This window comes from Dendropsophus ebraccatus, chromosome 6 (genome assembly GCF_027789765.1).
Source record: "Dendropsophus ebraccatus isolate aDenEbr1 chromosome 6, aDenEbr1.pat, whole genome shotgun sequence".
Lineage (NCBI taxonomy): Eukaryota > Metazoa > Chordata > Amphibia > Anura > Hylidae > Dendropsophus > Dendropsophus ebraccatus.
In genome coordinates, this window is record NC_091459.1 from 110,958,540 (window position 1) to 110,986,341 (window position 27,802).

The window sequence follows — 27,802 nt, forward strand, 5'->3', positions numbered from 1 at the left end:
TGTGAACATGGCCTTAGACAGCATTCACACCTGAGAGACTGCTTAGTGACATCCTTACTTATGTCTTCCTACTTTGCACTTGTATACAGTGTCGGACTGGCCCACCAGAGGATCCTCCGGTAGGCCCCCAGCTTTAGAACCTGCATTAACACTGACTGAAATTTCTTTTTTCACTAGTTTTTCATTGGTGGCCCCCTAGGATCATTCCCTCTGGTGGGCCCCAGATACCCCAGTCCGACACTGCTTGTATATCTGCTGGAAGCTAAAGTCAGTCTCGTAGGTGGACTGTGCTCAGACCCATGGGAGAATGTAGTTAGGTCTTATACTTTTGTCAGCTATATCCATTGTTCTTGACGGGTTTGGACATTGGTATAAGGTGTATGGGGCTTTCCCAAAATAAATAAAGTTTGGTTACTCCTGCAAGCCTTCAGTGTGGCCAAAATATTTAGGAATTAAAGGTGGTTTAGATAGGGGTGCCTGGAGTGTGGTCTAGCTGGGTCATTCTTGGCTACAGTTTGCTCAGCCCATTGGGAAACAGTGGTAAAGGAGCGTTTAGGTAGGTTAACACTTGTGAATGTGAATGTATCCATTAAGCTTTTGTGACACAACTTTGAACATTAACCATCAAGATTGATGTGTGGACATGGTAGGTATACTGCTTATAAAGGGGTAGTTGAGCAAAAAAAAAAAGTGTTTTCTTTCAAATCAACTGATGCCAGAGATTTGTAATTCACTTCTATTAATAAATCATTTTGCAGGACATACAGCAGCTGATAGGTAAAGGACGACTTGAGATTTTTTAATTGAAGTAAATTACAAATTTCTGGCACTTTTTGGCACCAGTTAATTTCATTTATTTATTTATTTTTTGCTGAACGACCCCTTTAATGAAATCCTGGTAATTAGCAGGTAAATGATGTTCCCTGTAGAATAAGCTTACTGTAGAGGCTTCCAGCAGCATGGTGCCCCGCCATAAATACAATATAAACACTCTAGTTAGTTTACAGCCATATGTCTAGATTTATTGCTTGCCTATCTTCTGTACAATAAGGTTTGGATTGAGCGCATACATTTTTCATGTGACAGTAGTCATTGATGCAGCTGCATTAGACTCATCAGCCAGACGTATCCGAATAGGACTGGGAGGGATTAGACATAAGTGTAATGCACATATGTTTTCATGCAGCTCTCAGTGTAACACAGCATATAATATTATCTGCCACTTACATTTATGCACACGCCTAAAAATGAAAAAAAAAAACACTTTAGACTGTAATTTTTTTTTTTTATTATTATTAAATGTGATGTTGTCAACAATATGTCAGCATGTGGCTGCTGTTCGGCTATATTCACTTTGATGCATTTGTTCAAAGCATTAATAAAACATCAAACATTTCATGCTTTTCTTGCTTTTTTAGCGTGTGTTGCATGATATATTCACACTTTGATGTTATGTAGAATATTGAATGAAGAATCTGCAGCAGATAGAGCTTAGTGACAGCGCAAGAGGGATAGCGTTCAATCGGGGCCACTAGTATGGGGTCTACAAGTATGTGCAAGCACATAAGAACCTTTATATATAAACGTGCATTATATTTAGCAGCTCTATACTGTCCATAGTGTTTTTTTATTTTTATTTTTTGTTTTTAAGCTTAGCTTAGTGGTGAAACGCTTGTACTACATGTTGGAAGTTCCAGTTATGGAAAAGTGAGGACTGCAGTGGAGCTAATGGTTGTGTCTGGGGATAACATGGCTGTATGTTTTGCCATGCTACAAGTAATCCAATTAAACCACAATCTTTTAAAGGAGTTTTACAGGCTAAATTTATTGATGATGACTTATTCTTAGGTCATCAATATCTATTGTTGGGGATAGACACCTTATACCCTGTGTGCCAGAGCATCAGTGACTGCATACACCAGCAACAGAGCTTGAAGCAGACAGCATTGTACATTGTGTAGTTACCATGTTGTGTTCAGCTTTCATTCACTTCAATTGGGACTGTACTAACATAGCATGGCCACTACACAATGTATGGCGCTGTCTGCTTCCAACTCTGTTGTCGGTTTCATCACCGATCAGATATTTATAACCTATTCTGAGAAAAAAAAAAGGATACATCATAAATAATTTTAGCCTAGAAAACTGCTTTAAAGGGAAACTGACAGCATGGATATGCATAGATTTCCCATTGCCAACCACCCCAGCACTATTGTTTCATCCAGTTTGCTAAAAAAATATTATTTTTATCCCAGGCTGACAATGTCACAGAAGAGGGTCAATGACACTTTCAGGTTGCTTCCCATCTCTTCCAAAATAGTTGACAGCTGGAAGAGGCAGGCAATGGGCTGAAGATACAGCAGTGGTTGGAGAGGGGAGGCAGGAGCTGACAGTGTTATTTTTATTTTTGTAGAGCTTTAACTCCTCTGTATAGATGGGAAGGGCGGGGGAGGAAGTTGGGGGTAATAAAACAAAAGTCTTTAAAGTTAATTCTTAGACAGTATAAACTGAAGGCCCTATTCCACGGAATGATTATCGGCCGTATTCGGCGATATCGGTCATTATGGCCGATAATTGTCCCGTGTAATAGAAGGCAACGATCAGCCGACATCGTTCATGTCTCGTTTGTCTTTTAAACATGTTGAAAGACAAACGACTCATACAGCAACGATCTGCTGCCGTCGCATAGGAGTAGTGGCAGCAGACCGCTGCTATATGCTATGGGCTGCCCAGGCGATCCAACGATCACCCGGGCAGACCCCCCCCCCCCGCGCACCTCTCCGCGGCTCACCCCGGACTCACCTGATCGCCGCTGCCATGTGTAATAGCGGCAACAGCGAGTGGGGAACTAGGAGCAAACGAGCACTAATAGCGCTCGTTTGCTCCTCTCAGTCGGCCCGTGGAATAGGGCCTTTAGACTAGATAGCCTAAGAATGCACCAGATTATTAAAAGTGTTTGCCATGCCCCTTTCCAATAAGGCCACAGACAACTTTGTGGTAAGCCACACCCCTTGTCAAAAGTGACGAAAAAGTGTGGTGCCAGTCATGAACGCTAGGTTTTTGCATAAATTGTACCAGATTTATCGTACAGGCAGTTTTGATTATCCAAAAAAAAGTGCCCTTTCGTAACCACTACTAGAGCTGCATGAGAGAACACTGCATGTTGTCATGTTGTTTTATTATTGTAGTTTTTGTGTATTTTTTACATATTTTTTCTTGAATAAAAAGTAAGCCCTTAAGCAACCTCTAGTGGTGACTCCAGTCCACCTCATTTCTTTCCAGCAGACTTGGATCTCTATATCACAAAAACAAAGCTATAAATATAGATTAAGAAATTAATTGTCAGAATAATGAACCTGTTCAGATTAATAAGGTACAAAATGGTCTTCAAATCGCTATGAATTAATTTGATTATATCCTATTCTTTTTACCAAATGACCATTCCATGTAAATGTAGAGCATTAGTATGACTGCAGAGTAACCACCCATAGACGTTAGCTCTATAGAACAGCCTATAATTACTTACTTACCTATATTGCTTATTATAATCTTAGGTGTTGACAGCTTTTCACAAAACCAATGAGTTGTGACTAAGAGGACAGTGCGTGATGATGGTTCGATGTGAGCTCCAGAAATGTGGTCATTATCCCCAGTGTCCACATTTACATGTGAAAGCCAATGTATTCTTGCTATTAGTGTATTAGAGCAATTCATCACCTCCGGTGCTGATAGTAATCGATGTCATGTCTATGTACAGAATACATACATTCTTATAATTACTAATGAGACCCGAATAGTCCTTCTTATTTTTAGATCTCACTCTGGTGACCTTTGTTGCTGCATATCATAAAAGGCAATTAAAGCGCTCCGTGTATTAGTAAGTATACATCTTATACGGTGATTTCCTTTACCACTATTGAAGAGACTGGACATTCCTGCAGTTCTGTTAGGCTGGGTTCACACTCTGCGGTTTTGGTGCATTTTTAACACGGCAGAATTACCATGTTTTTGTCCTCCACTTTCCCAAAATGTGCTCTACCTGTTACGTAGTTTGTAAGGCTGAAAAAAGATATTTGTCGATTCAGTTCACCTGTTAAACCAGTAGCGTTAAAAACTGTATTACATAACCTGCAGCTAAAACATATGTAGTTTTTCAGTGTTTTCGGGACCGATTCAGCAAATCTACTTGTCAAGTCTGCTTTGGATTTGGTTCCTTATTGCTTGTGCAATGTATGTACAGGAGCAGGGACTCTCAAAGCAGGAGTTCCTGTTCCTGCATGATACACTGAGCACATGCCCAGCGAATGTAGTCAGTAGAAGCTCACAGCCTATCTTGGCCGGTAATCTTGAGATGCTCAGTATACAGGAACATGGAGAAAATTAACCCTAAACGTAATTCGAGTATTAAAGAATTTGACATTTTTGTGAAATTAACACTGAATCCAATTTGTGCTGAATCAGTTTGTTTATTTCTATCTTTGACTTTCAAAATATGATAATGTGGAGTGTGAACTGAGTCTTATTGCCAGTGCTCCATTTAATGCTTGCACAGGAAGGCTGGAGTGAGTCTTTAAAGTTCAATTTTGAACTACTGGGACTGTCCACAACCATCGAGAATGGGCAACCGAGTCTCCTGTCATAATGTTGCAGTGGGACCATCCCATTTGTTCTATACAGGAACTGCTGTAGATAGCCAAGTACAGCATCCTGCTGTCTCTATGGATCCAATAAACAACACGCATGCTTGTCCTGTCATTCCATTCTGATAGGAGATTTGGGTCACTGTTTTAAAGATTGTGTAAAGTCCTTGCACTGGGACCCATGCGACCAGATGGTTATTCCATGTGCTGAGTATAGTAGAAAACTTTGTAACTCTTTAAGACCCTATAGGTTTGTATAGTTTCTTATGGATTCTGGTTTTATAGTATAGATTTGTGAGGCCATATTGCCTGCCTTGAACTAAAACATACCTTCTGCAGAGTGACACAGAAAGCAAGGTTATGATAAACCCTATATCCAAAACCATTATTTGGAGAAGTCGATGTGAGGTAGTGTAGTGTCCTGGTATGGGTGGTCCACCAAGTTTTATGTCACCCGGGTAAAGGTAACTCAAAAGGGATGAAGCTGCCTTTGCATTTTTACAACTTTGTGTCTCACTCTCTTATATCTGTCTGTAATAGGAGGTTAGGCCCGGTCACACCTATAAAAGGTTAGTTAGTTATGTCTTTTGTCTGGTAGATGTGAGAGAAAACAAGCAGGCTAGTGAGTTCCTGCTTCAGTGATACCCTGAACTGGCCCAGGGGCCAGAGCCCTTGTCAGGAACCAAGAGAAAGAAAAAGATTTCTTCTATGAGAGAGACTCTTGTAAAGATGCAGTGTTAAACCCACACGAGGGGTAACCATCCTCTAGGGAAACCTTGTCCACGCCAGGAGAATCCTTCTCCAGTTTTGTCAGGACAGTCTAAAGAAGTCAAGGGACTGATCTGCAGTAAGACAAAGAGCGCAAGCTGAAGGATCTTACTGATCATGCAAAGCTACCTTAGGAGGTCTTGAGGAGTCTTTTATGCCCAGCTGTATAGGCCTGGGGCTTGTACTACTCAACCTGGCACTCCCTGAACTGTTTGAGCAGAAGGCGGACTGTTGAATATGTGAGTACAAGTATTCTCTCTTTCACACTAAGGACTATTCTCTACACTAATCCCGGCAGAGTACTGTCAGGAATGTGCAATAGCCTGGTGTGAACTGGGCCTGGTTTTTGCTTTTGTGTGACCCAATTGCTTCTCAGCTTCCGGCAATGCAAGAGTTACACTGAACTCTGCTAGTCCTGATTGCTGCAGCTGAGCAAGTCTTTTTGATTGACGTTTTTCTCTTCCTGTCTGCAACATGGAGGATTAGAGCGCGGGTCCAATGGAGATCCAGACCGGGCTCTTGATCCTCATAAAAGAAAGCTGAGGCAGTCTCTCAGCGCTGGCTATTAAGGTTCACACCCTGATCCCAGCTCCCCCTGTCCACTACTGCGATCCCCGTTCCTAATCCAAGTATTTGCTACCTGTATGGAGTCTGTGGTAGTGGGTTCCTATGCTGCAAAGTTACTCACACCTAGAAACAAAGTTCTATATTATGGCAACCAGTGATACATCCCATGATCTTTGTGACTATGGTTCCAACAGCAAACACCTACTATGCCTACCTACTATACCTACTAAACTCATATGCATCTATCTGCGCCCTACTATGTCATTGTACGACTCAGAAGGTTGTATTCACGATCGGGGAAAGGACCAGTAAAAAAGAATGAAAGAGATCATTGTACAGCAGCTTTGGCTCAGACTCTAGGTAAACAGCCCAGACAATGAAGCGTCTTTATGGTAAGTTCTCATAGAGGCTCTATATAGTATATTCCTGGTTGTATCTCTATTCTTACATACAGGAGAACTGAAATTACTTCTCCACTTAAAAAAAAAGATCGATGGACAATAAACCTTTGTTTTAATAACGATAAGAACACAGGGCACTAAAGACACCTTATACATTTCTATAGGTCAGACAAATAATTGATCTCATAATTTATATGGGTTTAATTTCCATAATAATAATATACTAGTACATTAAGGCCTCTAATAAACAAGTGCTCCCTTATGCTGATGTAATGAATTCAGGGCTCATTGATTACAGGACAGAGATGGCCTTATAATTCTTTTTTTTATAGGGCTGTTGTGATCGGGAATTATATGTATAGAAAATGTCTTTAAATGTATTATCTATGGCAGAGATGGGAGACGTTTGGCCCTCTAGCTGTTTCAAAACTACAATTCACTTCATGCCTGGACAGACAAAGCTAAAACTAAAGCTTTGACTGTTCTAGTATGGTGGGAAATGTAGTTTTGCAACAGCTGGAGGGCTGAAGGTTCCCGATCTCTGGGATTAGTGATGTAGGATTGGTAAATATCCTGTGCCCGTCGGTCTCCACATTCTGCGTTAATACCATCATGTCCCCTCTACCTCACACTTAAAAGATGGGGGCGTAGTATAATGGGGGAGTATGTAGTCCTAGTCCATGTATATAGCTGTCAGCAAATGGTGATGAGCAAATTATGATGATGAGTCAGTGGCATCATTCATAAAGAGCAGTGATAGAGAAGCTATCCGTATTGTTCTCTAGTCAAAACCTTTATAAAGAGCTTTTCTGAATAATAAAAAAAAAATCCTTGAATTGTTTTAATGTGTTAAGTATTCTCTATATCTATTTTTGTGTTAGAAAGCCCTTATACAAAGGTAATAAATACCTGTTCCAGTCCCTGATGGCAGCTTCTGCAGGGACCATAGGGATTGATGCAAAGTTCTTGGTCCTTGGGCCAGGACTACACTGAGATTTATGTACAGTAGGCGCTACACCGATTGTGCACACTATGCTGCAGCTGTTGCTCGATAAAAAAAAGTCTTAAAGCAGGGGTAAGTTGAGTAGATGAGGCTATTCATCATGATTTTGGGGAGAGATGAGCGAATTGCGCTCTGCTCATCAAGCCGCTGCATTGCCTGCTGCTCCACCCGGGTGTTGAGGAAAGTTTCCCAGGATTGCATCCAGCTTTTCCCGGCATCCTAGGAGGAGTTGCAAGGAGAGGAGCAGCGATGAAAAGCCGGCGACTTGATGAGTTGAACACGATTTGCTCATCTATATAAAGTGTTCTCAGCACCATTCTGAATCTTACATTCTGCAGACAGTGGCGGACAGTGTCATTTGGGTGGGGATTTACGGACGTTTACATTGGCACAATTACATTGGCGCTGTAGTCCCTGCCCTCTCTGTGACATCATTGGAATGGGCCACCCTAGAGGTTGGGATTCATCCTCTGTGGCACAGGTGTGGTCGGGCAGAGACATTGCCATATTCTTATCTGCTCTTACCATGCCTGCGCCACAAAAGATCAATCCCAGTCTCCACTGCAGTAGGAGTGGCCTGTTCTGATGATGTCATAGAGGAGACAAGGACTACAGTGACGATATAGGTGCGGAGATGGGGCACGGCGACCATGAGGCCAAACTCAGCCTGCCAATGATAAAATGCATTTTTGACCGGAGAGAGAATAAAGACATGGGGGGAGATTTATCAAACACAGTGTAAAGTGAAACTGGCTCAGTTGCCCCTAGCAACCAATCAGATTCCCTTTTTCATTCTTCACAGAAAAATGAAAGGTGGAATCTGATTGGTTGCTAGGGGCAACTGAGCCAGTTTTACTTTACACCATGTTTAATAAATCTCCCCCATGGTTTATGGAGGTATATAGATGTGCAGAATATAAGCTTCACAATGGTGCTGAGAACTCCATATATAGAAGTGCTCAGGGGGCGTTCCTTAGCACAGCAAGAGCCCAGATAAGTCCAGCCCATCTCTTTATCCAGTGGCTGTCGGTCAAATGGGGTAGGTGGATGGAAGTGGGTGCAGAGACAGTGAATAAGAGGACATGGGCTGGACTTACCTGGGCACTTGCCTTGCTGGGGAACACCCCCTGGACACATACTTTTTGCGCTTTCAACTTTATTTGGTAGTGGGTGTACTCCTTTTTTATTCATGTTGCTTATCTATGTATCTATAAATGCTCCTAGGATGTGTTTTGCAGATTTATTAGTATTTTTTTGCAGTGCACACTATTATATGTATAATTACAGAAAATATACCATAAATGATGGTGGTAATTATGCAACAATATATATATATTTTTTTAACTGGATATGTTATAAGGCCAAATGCTTCATTTCCATAAGAGCTTAATGTACATTATTATTCTCCTTATTATTGGCAGCTTGATTTGCTGTGAGCGCTAATGTTGGGAGGAACGGAGCTTCCGCCACTGCCTCTCCACACGCACCTTATCCTCTTTCATCTCCTGTTTATTTCATTATCAGAACAATAACATTGCTTTTTAAGATGGGGTTTTAATTAGTTGCTGCGGTGACTTCCTCCCCGGAGCTTGCGGAGCGCAAATTTCTAAAGTACCATGAAGTGCTATCCAGCCAAATTAATCTTTGTGATTAATATCACTTAACTTTGTGATGCAAGAGTAGCAGAAATGCAGATAATGAGCCGGGAGTAGACAAGATGATGCTTGGTGGGGGATCTGCTTTATGCAGAAGATAAAAATGTATAGTTCTCACAAGACGAGTTATGCTGGTGAGGAGCCGAATGCTGCAGAAGGAGAATTCTCCATAGAGATAAAGTGCAGACACAAGGTAATTTTACATGCAAATAGTAACGCTTTGTGCTTCCCTGGCTGCTGTTTGACTTGACGCTTTAAAAACCTCAGACTCCATTTTAATATGGCATACTTTTGTATTCAGGAAAACCATCTGTCTAACATAGCATTACCGAAATATATTGCGGGAGCATTTTACGCTTTGGATGTACATTCATTTTACATAAAGTAATTCTCTGTCATGTGGTCTCGGAGTGAACATCCTTCATATTCATAATAAGGAGCACTTGGCGGTGCGCTGGTGTGTGATTTAATAGTGCCTCGGACTGCTTGGTATTTTCAGGGTACCGTCACTTTAAAGTAAAGTAAACATTTAAAAGTGTCACTGTCGTTATAACTTTCAAAGTCTAAATAAACAGTAGATGTGATATAAAGCAAGTTTGTTATTTACACTCAGAATTTTTTTTTTAGTTATCATGGAAAAATCGGCACCTCCTGGTTTCTGACTTTTTTTTTTTCTCAAACAGTCAGAAAACAGGAAGTCATGTGATTGATGGACACATTGAGCCGTGAATTCCTGTGTTAAGTCTCTTTTTTTAAATCTAAAAATCTGCCTTCAGGAGACTGGACCTGGATTTCTGGTAAGTTCAGCTTTGTTTTACAGCATGATAACAGCAACAACAAAAAAATAATAAATGTAAATTGCAAACTTGCTTTATATCACATCTACTGTTGATTTCGATTTTGAAAGTTATAACGACAGTGACACTTTGAGTCACAGGTGGCAGTAGTGAGCAAAGAGTGAAGTATATTCAGTGCATACTAACTAGGATGCCTGCCAGAGGCATAGCGTTCCTACAGTACATTTGTTATGGTTGTAATGCTGCATTGTGCATTGATCAATGGGTTGACTGAAATTGAAGCCCAGTCCTATTCTTACCCACTATCTGCTTGCCTTTTATGTATACAATGTTGATATTAGGGAATTATATGACTCCTTGAGGAGACCACCAAACTGATGCAGGGAGTATTAAAAGCCATGCAATGTCCCCTGGGAGAGATAATAGGCAAATGAGCTTTCCTCCAGAAGGAAAAGAGCCGCCCACAGTGCAGAAAAGATGCAGCACTGCTAGTCTCAGCTACTTCATCCATTCCTTAAAGTGGAACTCTTAGTGGCTTTTGCTGTCTAAAATAAAGAAAATATACAATAGGGCTTTTTACCCTTAATCAGGGGATACAACTCTTACTTTAATCAGACTCATCAGCATAGAGATATAAGCTTTAAAAGTTTTGTGTAAATTAGAAGATGAAGCCTACTGGGCATTCCCTGGGGTTGCAAAAGCCCAGCAATGTTCGGCCTGTCAGTCTAAAGAAAGGGGGCTGTCTATCCAGGAATAGGCACGTTAGAAGGGATAAAACATTGCTGGGTTTTTACAGCCCAAGGATACATCCTGTGAGCTTCATCTCATAATTTGAAGAGAAGGGGTTGGGCATTGCTGGGTTTTTACAGCCCAAAGAAACGCCCTGTGGGCTTTATCTGCTAATTTGCATAAAATTTATGAAGCTTATATTTTAGAGCTGGAGTGATGTATTTAAATAAAAGTCAGATCTTCTGATTCATGGCAAGAAGCCTTATTCTATTGTACATTTACTTCAATTGCAGACTGGACTTGGATTTGCCGCTTTAAAAAGGGGCAAGTCTAGTTGCAACCTGCAATTACTAGTAAATAGCAAGCCCTAGCCACAACCAGCAGCACTTGCTATCTGCCAATATTTAGGCCCAGCCGTGCTATGTAGTGTATAAAGTTATGTAGTACTTTTCCTTAGTATATGTAGCTTGACAAGGCAGGACCACATGGTGTATATCATGGTGCATAACAAGATGATCAAAAGATGCATTTTGGGTAATAAAATTACATTGTACCTTAGATTAAAATACATTTACTGTACATACAGATACTTTACAGAATATTTAATTGTAATTCTCTTTTCTTGCAGTGGGAAGAAGTAAGTGGTTATGACGAAAACCTCAACACTATCCGCACATATCAAGTGTGTAATGTCTTTGGGCCTAACCAAAATAACTGGCTCCGCACAACTTTTATTCCAAGGCGGAACGCCCAACGCGTCTATGTGGAAATGCGTTTTACCGTCCGGGACTGCAGTAGTCTCCCTAATGTGCCAGGCTCTTGTAAAGAGACATTTAACTTGTATTATTACGAGACAGACTCTCATGTTGCCAATAAAGACTCTGCATTTTGGAACGATGCTCCTTATCTTAAAGTGGACACCATAGCTGCCGACGAGAGCTTCTCACAAGTGGACTTTGGAGGCAGACTCATGAAGGTGAACACAGAGGTTCGTAGTTTTGGCCCATTGACTCGCAGTGGCTTCTATTTAGCCTTCCAGGATTATGGAGCATGCATGTCGCTCCTCTCTGTCCGTGTCTTCTTCAAAAAGTGCCCTAGTGTGGTTCAGAATTTTGCAGTCTTCCCTGAAACCATGACTGGGGCAGAGAGCACATCACTGGTGATATCACGAGGAACCTGCATCCCAAATGCAGAGGAAGTGGATGTACATATTAAATTATACTGTAATGGAGATGGGGAGTGGATGGTTCCTATAGGACGATGTACTTGCAAAGCTGGATTTGAACCTGAGAACCATACTGTCTGTAAAGGTAAGGACTCATATCTTCTAATGTTATCCTGTCTACTTCCTATTTGTGTAGACCTGTTAATTAGGTATTTTTATAAAGCTCCGTAAAACCAATAAAGATCATTTTGAATTTTTTTTTTCTTTCTGAGATTCCCTCACCCTAGATGGTAAAACCTAGACATAAAGGACAGATGTTATATGCCTTAAGTTTTATTTATGAATCAGTATTTGACGGGCAAATATTTTTTAGATACAATTTTTTTTTTAGCTGCCTGAGTTTTGAGTATTCACCCAAAAATTCATGTAATCCAGCATTTGCACCAAAAAGTCACACAAACTGGTGCAGGCCTGCGTCTGGTCAGTACCAGGTGAATATGCGTGTGCAATTTTTTTTGAGAATATTCTCAGACTATTCTGAGAATATTCTATTCACAAATTTATGAATATTTTGTTAAATTAGCCCAATTTTGCTGGGTAAAAAATAGACAAATACTCTGCAGAAAAGCTGCACGTTTTAGACTCAGTAGTAAATGTCCCCCAATATTCCAGAACCTTCTGTAAACAGGGACAGGAGCAACATAGTACAGGCAGCAGTGCATCATTAAATCTTTGATCATGCTGAGCTTTGGAGTCCAGTGGGTGGGCTATCTCAGGGTAGCGCAGTCCACCAGACTCCTAACCCAAGAATAATAAGAGGGTTAAACTATTAAGTTATTAGTACTGCTGAATATTCAACAGCAAAACTATGTATATCAATCTTCTCAGCACCTCTTGCTCTATAAGTTACCATGATGATAGATAGTCCACAATCGAATTGCACATCCCCAAAGAGTTCGGGTGCCAGCAGGTTGGGAATAAGATCAGTCTCTCCTTGGTAATAGAAGCAACAAAGTCTTACAGCACTTAAAAGTTCCAGTAAAAAAAAGGGTGCAACATTTCAGCTCCCATTTGGAGGCTTTATCAATCAAATGGCCCCACAGGGGAGCTGAAACGTTGCACCCTTTTTGGCTATTTTATGGAATAAATACAGCTTGATTCACTGAAACTTTGGAGTGCTGCAAAACTTTGTTACTTCTAGATCAATGGATAGATAGAAATTATTGGATGTAATGATTGATATTTCTCATTGGGTACAATGTACAGTGATAATATGACACATGCTCGTTATGGCGGAGTATCACCCTCAATAGATGTGTATTAGCACATCTATTTGTGTACACAGTGGCGATTATATACAAATACTTATTTATTTATAAGGCTTCTGCACTCAAACCTTAATCAAGCCAAGGTCTCACCTCGTTCTTAATCTCTCGGGACAAGAGGAAAAGAGTGCTTTTCCATCTATAATCCTGTCCGCTGCAGTGTGAATTCAGCATAATGCAAAGTGGTTCTTTATTTTCGTGTTAAATGCACCCTGGCCTTTTGGGAAAAAACTGCCAATTACTCATTCAGAGGATTAAAGAGTAGCATAAAATGGTGAGAAAGCATTTAGACAAGGTCAATACAGCGGCTTCCAAGTTGCTGATGAAAGCCAGGCCGGCCATGTTTACTAAGCAGGGCAGTCATGTGAACATGATGGCATGGATGGAGTCATATAGTACACGACGGGGGTCATTCGCTGGTCCTGTAGAGGTCAGGTTATGGGTACTATCATATTACTAGATGTGGTAGAGGTGTTGAAATACATGGAAATGCAGCTCAGCCGCAGACAGTAGTGGCCTGTAGGCATATGTATTGGTGGCACCTAGCGAAAGTTCACTCAAGACACCTATAGCCCAGAGGAAATAAATCTATATTATATTATAGAACTTCTACCATTGATTAAAGACCCTGCTCATTCTATGCTTAGGAGTCCTATGGGCGGTTCTAATCAGTGATTGACAGTGATCTCTGTATACATGCTTATACAGGGAATCTGTCAATCACTGGGTCACTCTGCCAATGGACTCCTAAGATCAGAAGGAACATGAGTTTTAATTAGTAAGTTACAACCTATATAGGAACTTTTCCTATTAAACTGTATACCATTCCACTGAGCTCCCCCTCTCTATGGTGTGCTCTTAGCAGACTGTACAGCTACCGTGTTTCCCCGATAGTAAGACACCCCCGAAAGTAAGACATAGTTGGACTTTCGGGGGCTGGGCTAAAGTAAGACATACCCCGAATGTAAGACATAGTACATAGGGCGGTATTTTTGTACTTTTATGTCCCTGCGCCCGTCCTGTCAGAGGCTCGCACGCGCGCGCACACACACACACACGCGCGGCCCGGCACGAGCGCTGCACGTCATGTGCAGGGACGCCGGTATTGGTGCGGGAGCTGAAGGAGCAGCAGGGCCCAGGTGACTGCCCGCACCGCCCCCGTCTGGTCCAAGCGACCTTCCCCCCACCCCCCGTGCGCGCACCTGTCCGCCCTCTCTGAGGCCCCGTCCTGCCGCACCGTCCATGCGCCCACCACCCGTCCGGTCCGGCGTCCCTGCTCACTGAGGGGAGTACAGGACAGCCGCCCTCACGTGCTGCTGCTCCTCCAGCTCTGACATGGCCGCCTCCCTGCACACACAGGACAATGTGTGACAGCTGACCTGTCATCTCATCCCCTCAGTAACAGTACAGGATAGGAGGAATAATGGGCTGCAGCAGGCGGGATAACTTATAGCTGTGTGTGTTATCCTGCCAGCTGCAGCACATCCATTCCTCCTATGTTACAGTCCTGCACTGTTACTGAGGGGACTACAGTCATACACCCCTGTCCGCCCCCCTATACAGTCATACACCCCTGTTTCCCCCCCCTATACAGTCATACACCCCTGTCCAATATAAGACATACCCCAAAAGTAAGACATAGTGGGACTTTTGGGAGTAAAAAGAACGTAAGACACTGTCTTACTTTCGGGGAAACACGGTAGTTAATACCATTGTTTCAGGAAAATACAGGGATATTTCATTCAAGTATCTTATTTATTATCAAGATCAGAGAGAGAATATCTTTATCTGGAACACCCAACACGTCCATGTGTTATGGAGACATTCTGTTATCTATAATTAGAATTGTGTTATTCTTTATTCCCCCTATGGTGGCGCTGTAGGGAAATATAACACTTGCTGCCAGATTGCCCTACAAATTACAGCTGATCACAAGGGATAATGAAGCATATGACTAAGCGGAATCAACAATCCCTTTTAGATAAGCAATGCCAGGGGGTGTTTGGCACCACTTGGCACCACTATTAAAAACATGCACTCGCTAGTGGGGCGGATAGCTGTTGGCCAAACTATGAGTTAACTAATAGCTATCTGACATGTCCCTCTATGGCGATTCAGAATGTTTGGAAAGGTTCACTATGATGCTGGCACCCACTGTGTACATTGTATGCACCCACAGGGCACTATGACATGCTGCTGGCACAATGGCTGTCCTTCTGTAATTGGCAATCTCCTATAGAGTCTCCCCGCTGTGTTACAAAACCTGATTAGGATCTGACACTCAGCAACACTTCACAGTCTCTTTCTATGTTCCATCAGTTCTGTATGGATTGTCGGCTTGCATCGGGTTGTATACTATTTACGCACAAGCTATTTTCAGCATAATTCATGTACAGTGACGCAGCTTCCTGTCTATGTATACTTATATATACATACGGAATAAAGAAGTAAATAACTATACAATATATAAGCAGGAAGTGAGACATAAAGCAGGAAAAAAACACTTCAAATAACAGACATTACAGGAGGTATAGAAGCATACACATTGCTTACTCATGATAATAACAGTTCACATTATATTTTATGCACAAGCCAAAAAGACAGAAATGGCTGCACATCGCACCCATGGCTGACACGAAAGCTTATTCAGCTACATTTAAAACCAACATCAGAAGTTAGTATATAATTTGGCCAAACCATATTGCCTCATGTACCACGTGCAGGTCTTCTGATACACATGAGTCCCTAACCAAAAAACATCACTGTGCCAGTCAGCGACCACAATCCCCGCAAAACGGGGAATGGGGGCCACGGAATGACTCTGCAACCCCATTTTCACAGGACCAGACCCTAAAGGGCCCCCCCGGACCCCGCAGGCACCACCAGCGGAAAAAGTGGATGCCAAGCAACACAAGTGTGAACAAGCTCTTACCTCTCTCTCCATTCCTCTGCAGGTAGAATGGGAGAGTACTAGGAGATCCTCCCCTTATGTACACAGGTGCTTCCTGCTAATTTGGATCACATGGGTATTACAAAGCACGAGTGCTAGCCACAATGAAAAAAGGGACAGAATACATAAAATATGCACAAACCAAAAAGACAGAAATGGCTGCACATCGCACCCATGGCTGACACGAAAGCTTATTCAGCTACATTTAAAACCAACATCAGAAGTTAGTATATAATTTGGCCAAACCATATTGCCTCATGTACCACGTGCAGGTCTTCTGATACACATGAGTCCCTAACCAAAAAACATCACTGTGCCAGTCAGCGACCACAATCCCCACAAAACATTATATTTTGCTGATACATCCAAGGTACATGTCAGTATATCAGCGAAAAAATATGCTGATGTATACTACTGCGTACTCACAGCATCCCCTGAGTAGACTTGTGTAGTCTACTAGTAACTGGGTTTGGTCCATTTCTTTAATGCATAGGCGGAACTCAATAGCGTATAAGATCCACACACAAAAATATATGTTCCCGAAAATGTTTAAAATGTATTCACTAATATATTATATTGAGTCCATTAAATTCAATGGGCCCACAATGAGTATGCTGCAATGAGTATGCTACAGCGGCTGTTATTAAATGAAAAAATACATTGCTTTGATTTCAATAAAATCCCAAACGTAGTGTGTACACATAGTATAAACTCTGGACGGGATTCCTTGTGGCTGCACAAAAAACTGTCATGTCAGTTTTGTGCAGCAGCTATTCATTGAATACTGGCCGCACAAAATTAACAGTCCAAACAATGTAAAATACGACTCCAGCTGCACTTTACATTGTTGGCTATGGTGAATTGGAACGCAGGCACATCTGAATGCACTTGCATTCCAATTCAAAAGAAATGAATTTCATCCTGCTGGTACTGCAATCAGTGACACGGCCGCTTTCATAGATAGTGTGAACCCGGCCTAAGAAAGGTTTACATGCAGTAAATGTAACAGTACACTATTGGCAAACTGTACTATATACTTCTATATAACAGTCTCAGTCCTGACTGCATTGCATTCTACATCTTTTGCCAGGCATCACCTGCAGGTCATGGAGTCAGTGGAGCCAATAAAACTCCACTCCATGGAATATACTGTACCTCAGAGACTCTACAATCTGCCTCCCGTGGTGAGATACTCAGATATGGCCCTGCATACCATATAGTGGAGACTGACACATTTAGAGCAGTAGAAGCATGGTAGATGGAGAGGGAACTCTAGCAAAATGAGCCAGGAAGATGACTACCAGTGTCTCTTACCATTGGCATAAGTTAAATTTAAGCAATTCTAAAACTGGTTAAACTGAATATTCATGATTTTCCTATTTTATGTTTTTTTAATCTTTGTATCGTTTATGATTTTTTTTTTTTTTGCTTTTTACTAGACATTTTAGTTCATCCACATTAGTAGGACAACTGGTTGCCTAAATCTGAGCATTTTAAGGGCTTTAATACCTCTGCCAAGTTTGGGGGAACCAATCTAAGTGTGCAGACATAATTGGCAATGGGAAAATATGTTAAGTAGTGAATATATTTAGGTAAATCCAGGATTATCTTTTTCATAGCCTACTCAGGGATAAAGGGCTTGAGTTAGGAATTCTGGAGTGAAGAAACTTAAGTAACTCCTAGAAATTATTGGACAGAAGGGGGTGTATGAGTATTCCGGGGGGGGGGGGGGGGGGGGGGGTTCTGCAGCCATATAATAAGGCTGTGATGTATCACTGCACTGTAATGTGGTATAGGTCAGGGGAGACAGCCTCAGTTACCTTCCCTACATCACACATAAGATAGATTTCAGACACACTGGCAACAGGAAGAGATCTCAGCAGGTCTACAGGCCGAAAACAACATGACATGATCAATTTAATAAGAGTAACCACTGCACAAGGTTCTGGCACGCTGCATTGGTGATGTCCGATCCAGGGCCCAGTGGAGTGTACTGCACGCTGAGATCCATAACCATGGTGTCAGTAGGGAGGTTATTAAAAATTGATTCATTTCCCGACAAGGAAGCTGAACCTGCCATGGGTCTTGAATTAGAGAATAAAGTCAGGTCTGTGGTTTATTGTGCATGGCCGTTGTCACTTCATATTACTGACAGAGCTGAGGATGGGACAGTGAGTTAGCGCACATTGAATGGCTGCACTGTAGCCTCTAAAACGCCAGATACTCCTAATAAATCATTAGAAGAGGTCAGAAAATATCAGTGAACTTTGGGGTTCAGGTTCATAAATGGGTCATAATATTCCATACTAGTCATACTATTACCAAGTGCATAGTGATTCCATGGCTTGTGGGAGTGGGGATATAAGGCTACGGGCACTCATTTATTTAGTATCGTATATTAATTAAATGCAAAGCTTAGCAACTTCCTGGAGTCATTAAAGGAGAAGTCCAGCGAAAAATTTTATTAAAGTATTGTATTGCCCCCAAAAGTTATACAAATCACCAATATACACTTATTACGGGAAATGCTTATAAAGTGATTTTTCCCTGCACTTACTACTGCATCAAGGCTTCACTTCCTGGATAAAATGGTGATGTCACGACCCGACTCCCAGAGCTGTGCGGGCTGTGGCTGCTGGAAAGGATGATGGTAGAGGGATCGTCAGTGTCCCTCCAGTGCCCTGTGTCCCTCAGTCTCCCCCTGCCATCATCCTCTCCAGCAGCCACAGCCCGCACAGCTCTGGGAGTCGGGTCGTGACATCACCATGTTATCCAGGAAGTGACATCACCATGTTATCCAGGAAGTGAAGCCTTGATGCAGTAGTAAGTGCTGGGAAAAAAGCACTTTATAAGCATTTCCCGTAATAAGTGTATATTGGGGGTTTGTATAACTTTTGGGGGTCAATACAATACTTTAATAAAAATTTTCTCCAGACTTCTCCTTTAAAATTTCCTATCATATTGCTGCTAGGCCTTTCTATCAAGTAGAGAGAATAAAAATCCATCAGACTCAGAAGGTTTTCTGCTCTTCTCTCACCATTTTCTCAGAATTAGGGTCCAACTGCATGGGACAGTTATCAGACGAACAGGCCAATATCATCCTGTGTAATAGAGCCAGAAATCAGCCGATTAACAAGCAAAATGTCTACAAGATATATGCCAGGTCATGTAATAGGGCTCTTAGAGTTTACTGCAAGGAAGAATCACTTTACAGCAGTGCAAAGTGTAAAGAGTGGGGGGAGCATACATGGAGGGCAACTCTAATATGCTGCAGACAAGGAGGAAAGAAGATACAAGGCTACAAACTAAATATCAAGGGGGAAAATGAATAAATAACTGAAGTTCGCTGACTGACACAGTGCATTAAAGGAGTTATCCAGTGAAAATTTTTTCTTTTAAATCCACTGGTTTCAGAAAGTTATATATTGTTATTTACTTCTATTTAAAAATCTCAAGTCTTTCCATACTTATCAGCTGCTGTATGTCCTGCAGGAAATGTTGTTTTCTTTTCAGTCTGACACAGTGCAAATCCCCACAGAAAACCTCTCCTGCCCTGGACAGTTCCTATCCCTGACAGAGATGTCAGCAGAGAGTGTGTTCATAATCATTCATTCCGGCCGTAGGTAGTGTTAAACAATAGCCGTTCACAATTCCAATTCATCAATTCAGCCGACAATGTAAAGTGCGTCCAGAGTCGTATTTTACATTGTTTGGACTGTTAGTTTTGTGCGGCTGCTATTCAATGAATAGCATCCACACAAAACTGACATGGCATTTTTTTGTGCGGCCGCAAGGAATCCCATCCGGAGTGTATACAGAGTGTTTATACAGTGTGTAAACATAGCCTAAAGGTGACAAAAAGCCTTTAACCCTAACCATGACCTTATAACCTACTACCGCAAACATAGAAGGGAACTTATACCAGGTGTACTAGGTACGGCTTACTCGCTCACAAGTTTTGGAATTTTTTTTTTTAAACTTTATTTTATATTGAATGGACATAGCTGGTCTGGGCTGTACCACTTTACAAAGCTTTTTGAGTGATGAATATGTTTTTTTTATTGAATGTATGGTGGGGTATATAAAAGGGGTTAGTCCTTTAATTTTTCAATGGAAAATATTTGTTTCTGTATATCCTCCAACATTTGACCAGTCGGCCCAAAAATAAAACACTTTAGCGGTATGAGAGTGTGACCATTCACATCATCTATGCATATCTATAATACGCCGGCAATTGTGCACATACTAATACCCATCACTTGTTGTATTTGTATTGTTTAGCATTCTTTATTGTGCCCCCTTAGCTTGGCACTACCAACAGTCTGCTCTACTAGTCCTAATATGTTGTTCTTTACCTATCAAAAGCAGTACTCGGTCTGTTCTCTATTATCATTAAATTCTTTCAGCAGTTATCAAAGTGTTAAATTCTGCCGCTTTGTAGGTAGTTTTTCAGGATATGTAGTGATACGTACAGTATACAGGGAAAATGCTATGCATCCTAAATAGCGTATCAATCACTGCGGCGCTAATCAGAGCTCCCGCTACACCGACCAATTAAACAGGGACATGAAAGGCTTGTAGGATCCTTTTGAAGTCAGACGTTTCGCTCCCTTCCTGATGCAGCAGATGCTGATAGGCAGGCTCATGCCATCCTTGATGTGCCCGCTTGCCTATGTGTTTGTCTTCAACTTTTGAAGACTTGGAAAACAAAGTTAAGAAATGTGAAGGAACAGCTTTGTTTGCAGTCTGGATAGGAAATGAAATGACAGAATTAACATAAATGCTTCAGTACCAAAAAAATAAATAAAAATACTATAGTAGCTATAAGTCTCCAGTCATTATTGTTATAGGTTTTATAGGTTTCCAGCTGTACACCGCACAGGTGACCACAGTGGTCTACATAAGAGAATGGCGCCCTACCATGGTTATATATGGCGATGGGGCTTGTTGCCGGGAGGAGGCTCAAACGTATAACTAGATCCATGCGTGCAGGAATTATTCAGTAAAGTCAATCTGTTACTATAATATGTTTTTCCTATATATTACTATATAAGTACTAAATATATGCTAAAAATATGCTGCAATTTCTTTTAATATCAACCAGTACTACAGTTTATCCATCCATATTCAGGCAGCCATCACTCAGATTTGAGAAGGGTGTGTGTGTTGGGGGGGGGGGGGGGGAGGTGGGGGTCTTTCTTAAGGGTATAAACCCACACACCGTATACGCAGCAAATACGCAGCAAATACGCAGCAGATGTGATGGTGAAGATTTGATGCTGTGTTCAGCTATTTAGATTTAATCTGCTGCGTATTTGCTGCGTATCGCAGTAGTAAATACGCTGCATATACGGTGTGTGGGTTTATACCCTTAAACATCCAACTTATAGATTATGAATGTTGTTTTTTTTTTTTTATTTACTTTTAGTTTATCCATTGCACTCTCTGATATAAGCGATATCCCCCTCCCCCCATTGCCATGATAGCCTATATATAATGGCAAGATGGGAGTTGTAGTCTTGCAATAGCTGGAGAAAAATATACAGGAACATATATATATATATATATATATATATATATATACACACATTATGTAAACTACAAGAGAGAGGTCTATTTTAAAAAGTTTAAAGGGATCACCAATGGAAAGTTTACATTTAAAACATACTCATTTGTGTAAATCTGCCTGGTTTTGCTACATTTACACGAGTGGTGACAAGGTGATTTTTATTGTCTTCATTGCCAATATTGAGCCCCTTTGAGTTCCCTTCATGGTGAATAGCTATTTCCACTCTCCATTTCAGGGCCTGGTTGATTCTTAGTAGCGCACGCACACACACATCCTTCCTTTCCCTTACTAGTCTGACCAATCACATTCCTTACTTCTATGCCATCACATAATAGTGGTAAAAGCACAATGGAGTAAACAGGCTAGCACTAAGGTGCAAGATGATTTACACTAACTATTAGTGATGAGCGAATAGTGAAATATTCGAAAATTCAATATTCGTACGAATATCTCCCGAATATTCGAATATTTAATCCCATTAAAGTCTATGGGAACAAGTATTCGATTATTGAAAAACATCTATTCGACCACTTGGAGGTAAAAACCGGAAGCTGGGGGATTTGAACCATTATCGAATATTTAATCGAATATTCGGCGAACTATTCAATAACATTCGATAGATCGAATACCTTACTATTCGATAGAATATCTATTTGATCGAACAGTATTCGCTCATCACTACTAACCATACTATTAGATGGGAAGTGGAGGAAGAAGGATCACTGATGCTAAAGGTGCTATGTAGCAGACATGAAAATTTGCTGCTGCTAAGATGGGAGGGAGACCTTGATTTACCTTTTAGAAACACTGAAGATCACCTGGAGGAGAGAAACATACTCACATATAGCAAGGACACAGCACAGGCTATCTCTTCTCCTCCCCTACACATAGTAGTAGCTAAGCCCTGCCCCCCACTTCCTGTGTTCTGTCCTGGTCTGCTTGTTATAAGAGATTGACTAATCCTAGCAACAGGCAGTTGACAGCAGATTGTAGGTAACTGGGAAACCTAATGTCTAAGACTTTAGGTTGGGGCTTTTTTCCAGGATAAGAAGTCATAAATATATCCTTTTTACCTAGTAAAGAGCTAAAATGCTACACAGCTTACTCCATGTCAGCTTATAACAGGCCATGCTTAAGGTATACGTTATCTAGCAGAGTGGGGGAAGGGCACTGACAACTGTTCTCAGTACTACAAGTCTGGCTATAAAAAGGATCAAGGACCAATAAGCAATTGGTGTGGAAAATCTATTATACTATCGTAGCAGTAACTACCATAGTATCACTGACTATAGAAGAATATTGGCCTGGGCATGCAGAAGGATTTTCATGTCTGACTAGACGTGCGCGGTGAATATGACAAGAATATTCGCTCTTTATGTGTACTACACTGTGACAGCCAGTAATGATTTTCCAGTCTGCCATCTGGAGCTGCAGATTGCAAGGTGAAATTTAGGACATTGTACGAGATGTATAAAAACTTATGTAAAGAAAAAGTAGTGAAGTGACCCATATCGGCCAGTCTGCTTTACTTTTCCAACTTTCTTTTATCCTCTAAAATGTTAAAAAATATTACTCCCAGGTAGAGAGGAGCCAAACTTTAAATACAGGGGAGGGTTTCCTATCACTGGGCTATAGTTACTACTTAGAAGGTAGTGGATCTGAAGCATTTGAAGGGAATGTGTCACCTAGATTTCATTTTTTACTGATTAAAGTCAGATACTGATACATGTTCATTTTTCAATCATTTTCACTGTCTGATTTATTTTTTAGTACAATATAATAGGCAGCCATCTTGCCTGAGCTGTTTTAATAGTGTATAGAGATACACCTTACAGTATACTTCCTAGACATAGATACAATCTGTCTGGGGCTGACCCTATTCAGGTAAAAGGGAGAGATTTCTAGGCATGCTTTGTGACCTGTGCAATGGTCATAGTGCAGGGAGGGGGAAACTGCAGGGATTCAGCTTTTGTGAATAGTAGTAGATCTTTTGTTGTCTATACACTGTACACCTGTATGTGATCATAAGGATCACACTTGTAGAAAATGATCAGTACGGAAGAGAAAGTCTCAGTTTAGTTTTAGGCTTGGTGGTAAGAACGGAAACTTGAACATTTGTAAAATAAAAAAAAGCTTAAAAAAACATGTTAAACATATTTAAACAATGGGGGGGGGGGACATTTATCATTGAAAAAATTTGTATTTTTTGTCGGAAAGTGGCCAGATGCAAATAAATTTATTCTCAAATGGCCGTTTTGCGAATAAATATTCGCATGTGGGCATTTTCCACCCGGTGCGCCGAGGGGAGGTAGCGGGAACAGGGGGCGCAGACTTAGGGTCCACTCAATTCATAATTTTTTTTGCTAAAAAATAGTCCGGAAACCTACTCCAGCTCTTAGCTGTTGTAGGTTTCCTGCCACACGCAGTGGTGCGCACGGGATTTATGTAGAGGCAGTGCGCCTCTACATAAATCTCCATACTGTTGGAGCTGTGGGGACATTTTTAAGTCCGGGGCAGAAAATGCCGGACTTAATAAATGCCCCCCTAGGTCTTTTTCTGATGACACTTTCCCAAAGCGTAACTGTCATTTCAGGGTCATTTTTCTGAAAACATTAAATATCAACAGTACAAGCGATTTTAAGAAACTCTGTAATAGGTTTTATGTACTAAAAGAGTTTCCTTCTGTACTGAAAAAGCAATCTCCCAGCCTCCCCCCTCACATCAAATGAAGCAGGATTTCTGTCTCCATTATGTGGCTATGGAGAGGGGAGGGGCTGTTAGGAGTGACTGAGCACGGAGCAGTCCTGCAGAGCACAACACCCTGCAATCTTCTCTCAGTAAGTTCATAGATAAGCACTGACCTTTCTGACACCTGAATTTAGCATTTTAGGTGCCCAGAGAGTCTACAAACAGCTGACCTTCATGTCACCTCTTCCTGCTCCCTCATCTCCCTCAGCCCCTCCCTCCTTCATAGGCTTACAATGGAGAGAGCAGAACCCGTCTTCACTGGCTTCTCTGTAATGAAGACGTGTTTGCCCGATATTGCACAGATAAGAAGTCAGGGGGGGAGGCTGGGAGATTGCTTCTTGAGTACAGAAGGAGGCTTTTTTGGCTGATGAAACCTATTACAGAGTTTCTTAAAATCACTTATACTACTGATTTCTGCAATTAAAAAAAACATGACAGTTACGCTTTAAGCCTATGTTGTGATTTTTGCAGCATTCAGGACTCTATAATAGGAAATTTGCCATTTGGCATCATGCCAAAGTAAATTTTCAGTGTTTGGCAAATTTTTTACTTTTTAGATAGGGAGATAATTGTGGTAAAGCATTACAAGAACATCTGTCTCAGATAGTGCCAGGGGAGGTGCCAACAGGCCACTTTGCCTTGGCTGGGGTATGCACATACAGTAATGGTGCCAATAGACTCAGCCTTTGCCCTGAGTGAAGGAAAACCTAACTCAATGCTGCTCCTGCCGATCAAGCCTCAGTTCCTCGCATATTGGGAGGTGTGAGTGCTACTTGTTCTTGGTTATTTGAGACCTACATTTATCCAGCACCCCACTAAGACTACTTTAATAAGAATAAAAAAAAAATAAACACATAAACCAAAGCTTTCACGCATCGAATTGCAGTTTTTCATCAAACACTCTGAACATTTTGTTTTGTCTCCGGGGGGCTGTGACTGAAACTACTTCAGGAAAGACAAACCGTAACAAGCGAAATCAACCCCCCATTATCCTTATTGTACAGTTTAGAGTAATATGGTACAGCTGTAATTCACAGGACTCCGCCGGCTGGTCACGCCTTAAAATCTGCCATTTCCATGTGCCAGATTGTTACTTGTTAAATTAATATATTGTTCCTGAAGAGAAGATTGGGGTCAGACTGGGTGGGGAGCACCTGGAAATGTTGGAAGGCAATGCAGTAGTCTTCTTGCTGGCTGAAATGAAAGAGAGCACGATTACAAGATGGTCCACGGGGGGCCGGTCCCTGGCAGGTGTCCCTCTGAATTACTGCTATGCTGTGTGAACATGTGTTAGTGCACAGGCACGGCACAACGCAGCACTCATCAGCATCTCTCGAGGGCTAGGCCCCCACACAGCTAGCCACACTCTGGAATTACTTTGTTCGTCTGCTCTCCTCTAATCAGTCCGTCAGTCTCTCTTTTTCTCGGTTATTTTGCTTTGTCCTTGTTACATTTCCTTCTTCCTTGTTACATTGCATAGTGTGGCGCCCATTAAAGAGTAAGGTTCACTTACTGGGATACATTAGGGGATATAGCGTTCTTACTGTAATCACTGCCTATAGCAGCACGAGCTTTACAATGATCCGCATGAAATCTCCAATTCCTAATCCATCCGCAGCCATGAGTCCTTTTATGACAGTCCATTGCTATAAAGAGGGAATTGTAGACAGATGACTTATTCATTGGTCAATGACGATGAATTCCATATGGTCCCGTTTCTTCTTTCGGGCCATCTTTCACTGCTAAATGGAGGCATCATGATAATATTCATCAATTACTATTTAAAGCGGGGATGGGGAATCTCCGGCCCTCCAGCTGTTGCAAAACTACAATTCCCATCATGCCTTCGCTTTGGCTATCCAGGCATGATGGGAATTGTAGTTTTGCAACAGCTGGAGGGCCGAAGGTTCCCCATCCCTGATTTAAAGGCATGCCAATGCTTAAAAAAACAAAGTAAATTTAAATGTGACAATGGTGTTTTCTACTCTGTTATATGTCCTTTGTATATGCAGAATGTATTACCACAGTGGGCAATGTTTTTTTTTCTACCTTTCCTGGAGGGAGAAGACGTACATAGAGTTTACAAAGCCAAGATATTTCTTTTCACGTAACCTTATTATCCTTTTTATGTGATTTACTACTATTTTAGTTGGAGGAACCTTTGGTAAATATGCATTACAGGCGGATGTTTCATCAGTAGACATGATGAGTGAACCTTAAGCAAGCTCGGGCTTGTCCAAACCCAGACTTTGGGTTTTGCTTACCGGTGGCTGAAGAAGTTGGATGCAGCCCTAGTGGCATCTTGGAAAGTATGGATCCAGCCTATAGCCATGTTCACACAATGTATGTTTAGCATAAATAGCTACTCTCCAGCAATGGCATTTAGAATCAAACAACAACAACAACAACAACAACAAATGGCCAAACAACAGTCTATTGTAACTATAGGTTGGTAATATCTAATTAATAGTAATGTTAATGTTCTGCTGGTGCAGATGGCGAGCAGATTGTCAGCATATTGTGCGCCATATTTGCCCGGCACATCATGCCAGGGTTTTTGCATAGAACATTATGGCACGATATTTGTACACATTTTGATGACAACAGCTTTGTACAGCGCTCTCACTGACTATATTATTGCCGACATGTTTGCCCTAAATACGCCATAGCTGAATCTAACAAGCTGACCCAGCTGTCATAATGAAACAATAAAGGTTAGGGTCTAACAATGTTTCCATAAAAAACCTCTAGAGGTGAAGTCACAACTCCACAATACAAGACAATAGATGTATAGGTCCAGGAGGTTAAACTAAAGGTGCATTTTATGTATTGCTGTTGATCCAGAAGAACATAATTAAAAATCTACTACTGTTATATGTATGCAGCTCCAATACCAACCTATGGGGCCACTAACAATGGGCCTTGCAGTAATACCTCCTTCCTCATTTAATATGAACCTTATTTCTATTGTGCATTGTTTGTTAGTCTTTCGAACATATCCAGCAATGCAAACAATAGAAGCGTTGCTATGGCGATGTCCAGGGACATGTCTTCTTTAGATGGACTTCCTTGCTTGACGTGTGTTTTATAATATATAATATAATATATTAGTGTATCTAGTCTAAATAGTCTAGAAATTGTAAAGGAATTGTACTTACATATATATGTATATACATGACCCTGGATGTAGCCATGGCAACAAGAATGAAAACCTTCATTGTTTACATGGATGGCTGTACTCCGAGAACTAGAAAATGGTGCACAAAGGAATAAAGAGGTTTATATTACATAGTTACTTCATAACTATACAGCTTCATTTCTAAAGAGAAAAAGTTGAAAGCCCCCTTAGGTTTTATGTATGTGCTCTCTGAAATCAGTGATATCACATTAAGCTGCAAGCCAAGATTTCCTCCAAGGCCTCAGCCATAGGACAATGGCCTGCTAAGTGCTATCTTTATTGCTTAAAGAGCTTTAAAGGGAGAACA

General features: G+C 41.2%; 1 protein-coding gene across 5 annotated transcripts in view; it reads left to right on the plus strand.

The window, feature by feature from the left end:
• The window catches only part of EPHB1 (EPH receptor B1), a 244,583-nt gene that overhangs the window by 107,554 nt on the left and 109,227 nt on the right, over window positions 1-27,802 (plus strand). For all 5 annotated transcript variants that reach the window (XM_069975673.1, XM_069975677.1, XM_069975675.1 and 2 more), the window contains exon 3: window positions 11,189-11,870. In XM_069975673.1, the coding sequence (XP_069831774.1) occupies window positions 11,189-11,870 (682 nt within the window). The remainder of the gene's footprint in view (window positions 1-11,188; window positions 11,871-27,802) is intronic.